We start from the raw sequence: 5,785 nt of genomic DNA, 5'->3' as shown, positions 1-5,785 counted from the left end.
GCGAGTTTAACGTTCGAATGTTTACGTACGCTGAGAAATAATGTAGTCGAACATGGCGGCACGCATGGCTCCTGCTTCCGCGTGAATTCTCGTGATGGCTGCGCTCTGACTCACGTTGACCGCCAGTAACCATTGAAATGAGCTTTCGCTTTTTCTAAACTCACCTGAAACGTTAGTTATGAGCACATAGCGCGTCCAATTTATGAGATCGTTCAGCGATTCCGGCGTCGGTACGCAACGAGACGCATCGGCATAACAACAGGATGATCGCTGGGATGCTTACCATCGTGCAGAAGCTGAGTACGTTTATGCGGCTAGCAACCTAGTTGAAAAACACAACAGGAAATTTCAGTCTGTCGAATTTTGGGACGTTGTTTCTGTAGTTCTGTTGCCTGTAGTTCTATTGTCTGTAGTTCTGTTGTCTGTAGTGTGACGTCCTGTAGTAGAAAGTTCTGTAGTTCTTCATTATTATTTAATTAAAAATTGACGGAGACCTCCTTAAGGCTATGTAAATTTGTTAGTAGAATAAAAAATAAAAAGTAAAAAAAAATAAAAAGGAAGTCCGGATTCAGGACTCGAACTTGCGACCTCACGATTCCGAGCCCGGCATCTTACCACTGCACCACTCTTCACGTTTTTTTTTCTTTATTACATGGAAAAGAAAACTGAAGGTGTATTACAAAGTGGACAAAACTACACACTTAAAACTCAGGCAAACACACACATGCATCCAGCAAGTGCATCCAGTCTGGCGGAGGGTCCTGCACGGCGTACACACTTCTTACATACGCAGCACTTTCGCGAAATAAGGATTTTGTAGTTCGTGGGCTTTCGGCATGGCGATCACAGAGTCTACTTCTCCACAGGCTATATAAACCAAGTACAATGAACATGTCATAGGGAGGACCACCTGTAACCTTAAACGGCAGAAACCTAATTGAGTATGGAGTCATGTCAATGTCCTTCTTAAGTGTCCGTTGGAGAATGTCCCAAAAAAATACAGCGTCCCTACAGTCTATGAAACAGTGATCTATGGTTTGGGCACGTGGACAGAGCCGACAGTTTGTGGACCACGGCACAAAGCAACCCCTCGAATTCAACCAAGCTTTAACAGGAAGTGTTTCCGAATGTAATTTAAAGAAAAAAGTTTTTACTCCAGGAGGCACACACATTTTTCGGACGCGTTTAAGTACATCCTGATAAGGTCGATTTAAATAAGGTGCACTATACAAAGGATCTGGGAAAATAGAGTCAACCAGTGCCGCAGAAATTGCTTTTCGACTCGCTGTGAACACGTACTCCAGGCTGAATCTAACTTTCAAGAAAAGCAATGTGTCAACAACCTCCCTGAGAAAGCCCCAAGGAGCCTGTGGGACATCTTTGACATTTGATGACACCACTATGTTAGGAACATAATGAACTAAACGCAGTTGCAACATTTCACGCAAGAACGGATGGTCACTGTCTCGAAAGAAAAACAGGCGAGAAACAATTTACCTGACGAAGAGGTGTACTAATCCTAGACCACCACGTTCAAGGGGGAGAAACAGATTATCGCGCCGCATCCATTCACATCTCGAACTCCAAATGAATGTTGCAAATACGCCATGCAGGGCCTGAAGGCGAAGTCTTGAGCAGTGCAGTACTTGGAGCACATACATAAGACGGGAACCTAAGAAAACGTTACACACTTCAGCACGAAAGAACACTGACAAATTCCGCCCTCGCCATGAATTCGCTTTACGTTGAATTTTGCCAACTTCTCCCGACCAATGAGCGTTGCTATTTCTATATTTTGAGAGAGGCACACCTAAATAACGCAGATCTTCTTTCCATTGAATTACTGCGTAATGTGATGGCATTGTGGCCCATAATCCAAACCAAAAACCTGAACTGTTTTCAAAGTTAACGCTTGCACCAGAAGCAGCACAAAATTCTTCTGTAATTGCAAGAGCAGTGTTTACACTCTTTTTATCGGTACAGAAAAAGGCCACGTCGTCTGCATACGCAAGAGCCCGAACCTCATTAGTCAGTAATTTAAACCCTTGGAAATTTTGTTCTTTAAGAATGCCCATACAAAGTGGCTCTAAATACAAGCAGAACAGAAGCGGTGACAAGGGCCATTCTTGTCGTACTGATGATAAAAGCCTAATCGGATCGGAGAGAGAGCCATTCACTAAGCCGCGTTGAGCCATTAGCATAACATATCCTCACGCCTCTAAGGAGCAGAGATCCGATATTTATATGCTCTAGTAAAGTAAACAGGAATGAGTGATTCACCCTATCGAACGCCTTAGCCAGATCTAGCTGTACCATTGCCACCTGTCCAATCCCCTCAGCTACACACTCTAGCACCGATCTCGCAACATGAATGTTCATCAGAATGGACCGTCCCCTGATGCCACATGTTTGATGATCACCGATCACAGATCTTACTACAACTTGCAAACGGTTAGCTAATACCTTAGCAAAAATTTTATAATCCACATTGCATAAGGAGATAGGACGATATCCGTCAACTTTTTGCAATTTCTGTTCATCATCGGTTTTGGCTATAAGGACGGTGTGTCCTTCGTACATTGTGGTGGTTAGGTACCCTACTTCCAAGGCCTCTCGGTACACCTGAAGTAATAATGGCGATAAGAGGGAACGAAAACACTGATAAAATTCGGCAGTAAGGCCATGCGGGCCGGGCGTTTTGCCCTTCGCTAACGAATCGATGCATGAAGTTACCTCATTGATATCAATGTTTTCGTTTGTATAATCGTACTCATCCTGATTTAACTGGGGCAGCAACGATACAATTTTTTTGGCAGCATCTGTATCCAATGGCATATGGTCTCGGAATAGTTTTTGGTAATGTTCAAAAAATGCTTTAGTTATTAGAGTGGGCTCGTTAACAATGATTCCACCATACTCTATTTCTAGTATTTGTTTAGACAGCGCGTGTCGGCGCTCATCACCAAGGGCCCTACTGCAAGGCTGTTCCTCCAGGAAACGCTGCTCTCGCGCCCGCACTAGTGCACCTCTGTATTTCTCTGCGTTCAAAGTTTGTAACTGTGCCTTGACCTTATGAATATCATCAATATATTGACCCGGATGTATGCATTCAAGCTCATGCAACTCACTCAAAAGTCCATACAATGCTTTGTAATTATTCTTTTTTTTTCAAAGGCTAATATTGATGATTCTTCGATAGCTATCATTTTAGCTTCCTGTTTGAATAATTCCCACAAAGCAAAGAGTGGCAAGTCTTTGCGGCAAGACACATGAGCTATCGGCTCAGTAATACGATTTAAGAAACACTCACGCGAAAGTAACTGGTTATTAAACTTCCACAGCTCCCAGCACATACGCCGACTTTGGTACCGACGGCTGCCAAAAGATGCTGAGACTAGGCAATGGTCACTAAAGAATATAGGATGCACAGTGTAACCATGAATAAGAGGTAGCGCGCTAAGTGAAACGTAAATTCGGTCAAGCCTTGCATGCGAGGTACCCTGGAAGTGCACATATCGACATCCCGCCTTTTCATTTTCCCCAATGTCCACAAGCTGATAATCACATATCAGGCGTTGCAACGCATCACTACTTGGATCATGTCTCAGCTTCAGTGACGTACGATCTTGCGCGTTACATACACAATTAAAGTCTCCAAAGAGGACCAATGCACGATCAGTACAGAAATGATTTTCTAGAGATAAGAAACACTCGCGTTCACGTAACTTGTTCGGGGCATAAACACACACGAATCTAAAGCTCGTGCCACTGATATCAATATCGCAGCAGATTAGGCGCCCTTCCCTATCTGTAAACAAATGTAGGAAATCAGACTGTAAATGTTTGCTAACAAATAAAATACAGCCTGCGGAAACGCCTACTGCATGGCTGACACAAACATTATAGTCAGACATGAATGGAGATAGAGCTACTTCTGTGTTTTCGTCGGATTCAATCTTTGTTTCTTGGATAGCAGCAATATCTAATTTTCTATTGCGTAACAAACGAAGAAGCTGTACTTGCCGTCGCTTACTTCGTAAGCCACGGACATTTAAAGTGCCAAAATGGAATGGAAGAGCGCCCGCCATGATTACCTATGTAGGTGCAGCTTCTAAACGCTGCTCCAGAGGTGCACCACTCCCTTCTTGATGAGGTGATGCACTATGGACTTTTTGGTGCACGTTAACACAAGGGACATCAGCAGGTGTAGGTGTTCCCCGGAGCGGTTTTGTTAACTTTGACACCTTGGGAACGCGAGCCTCCTTTGCCGAGGGCGATGGATTGTCGGATGGCGCTGGACGCTTCTTGGCGGCCTCGCACATCGATCCAGATTCCACTGACAGTGGGCGATCTTGAACTGGTGGAGATTCTGCCCAAGACACAGTTGGTTCGTCGTCAGGTGCCTTAGTCTCCTCCTCGCTCGCAGGCTTCTGGCTGAGGCTTATGTCAGCCGATGACGGTTTAATCTGTTCTTGTCGATGAGTCTCAGGGAGTGTTTCTCCAGTTGCATCCACAACTTCGCTCACGTCCGTGAGATGATCGGTGATGGTATCAGCCTCAGCTGGTCTATTTCCACGAAGCTTGTCAGCGCAGGTTCCGACGCATGCATCTGCAGGGTGACCGTAGCGGTGACAGTTACTGCAGCGTGGTGTTCGACATTGTCGCCGGATATGCCCAACTCTGTTGCACCGGAGGCAAAGTGGTGGTCGGCCAGGTACCAAGATAAGGCACTGGTGGCCATATATGCTCAACAGATGTGGCAGATTACCGGCAGAAACGCCATCTTTCAATTTGAACGCCACGTCTCGGTTAGTCATTTGCCAGCCCTCCATGCCGTCACACCGCCACATTTCTCTCGTGATGGACTGCACTGTGCCATATGGCTCTAGCGCTTCAACAATCCGTCTCTGTTCGAGGTGTGGGGGAAGCCAAAGAAGCTTCATCTTGATATTCTTGCATTCCGGGTCAATGACAAGGCACTTGAGGCCTTTCACCAACAACTCGCCTTTGTCGACAAGTTTCTGTTTCGCGATGCTATTAACACATGTCACCAACCACAAATGGCTCATCTGGTATTGTCCAGCGCCGAGTATTTCAGTTGCATTTAGCACTGAAAGGAGAGCATCGCGAAAGTCCGGGGCTCGATACGGCCGCCCTGCCAGGTCAGCATGCAGGAAAACTGAATTGAGGACGGTGTTGCCAGTCGGTAGACGAGGAAGAACGACTTTATAATTACCGGAATCGGTAGATGACGGTGGGTGTGATCCTCGGCCAAGGGCCGATGCGCTGTTTCCAGCGGAGCTCATCGCAAACGTGACCGTTCGAACAAGCCTCTTCTTACTCTTCACATGTCTTTCGAGTGTACATTTTGGCCATGTCAATAGTACTATGCGCTGATGTTTACATTTGCATCTTAAGAGCCAAGATCCCCTATCACTCCACCGCGTCCCCTGCCGCATCTCTAGAAGAGAAAAAGTGTTGTTACCATCGACAGGTACATCGTAGTGTGCCAGAACATCAATATTGATGTACGATGTCCATATTAAATAAGAAATTCAGAAATAGACAACGGTGACTGTTGGGGCTTTTACTGCTAATTTCGACAGTTCTTTCTCGTTCTTTACACTTTTTAGCGCGCACATAATTCGTGTGTTCAATGCAAAATAGCTACATAAACATTCGTGGATGAATGTTCTTTCTGACGGCATACTGGTTTCTTACCGCAGCGCTGTACCAGAATAATGAGACCAGATCGAAACAGCTTCTCGCGCAATTTTGAGGAACA

At 45.4% G+C, this 5,785-nt stretch overlaps 1 protein-coding gene and 1 pseudogene across 1 annotated transcript; both read right to left on the bottom strand.

The window, feature by feature from the left end:
* Nucleotides 1-701: 701 nt before the first annotated feature.
* On the bottom strand, nucleotides 702-1,661 carry LOC142574441 (uncharacterized; annotated as a pseudogene).
* A 2,433-nt stretch (nucleotides 1,662-4,094) lies between these two features.
* LOC142575063 (uncharacterized) lies at nucleotides 4,095-5,069 on the bottom strand. The gene has a single exon (XM_075684024.1). The coding sequence runs from the start codon at nucleotides 5,067-5,069 to the stop codon at nucleotides 4,095-4,097; it is 975 nt and encodes a 324-aa protein (XP_075540139.1).
* Between the last annotated feature and the right edge of the window lie 716 nt (nucleotides 5,070-5,785).

The sequence above is a fragment of the Dermacentor variabilis genome, chromosome 3 (genome assembly GCF_050947875.1).
Source record: "Dermacentor variabilis isolate Ectoservices chromosome 3, ASM5094787v1, whole genome shotgun sequence".
In the NCBI taxonomy this organism is placed as follows: Eukaryota; Metazoa; Arthropoda; class Arachnida; order Ixodida; family Ixodidae; genus Dermacentor; species Dermacentor variabilis.
This window is presented reverse-complemented; position numbering and strand designations above follow the sequence as displayed.

Coding starts and splice junctions, on each gene's coding strand:
- LOC142575063 (XM_075684024.1), bottom strand. CDS start 5,069: ATGAGCCATTTGTGGTTGGTGACATGTGTTAATAGCATCGCGAAACAG.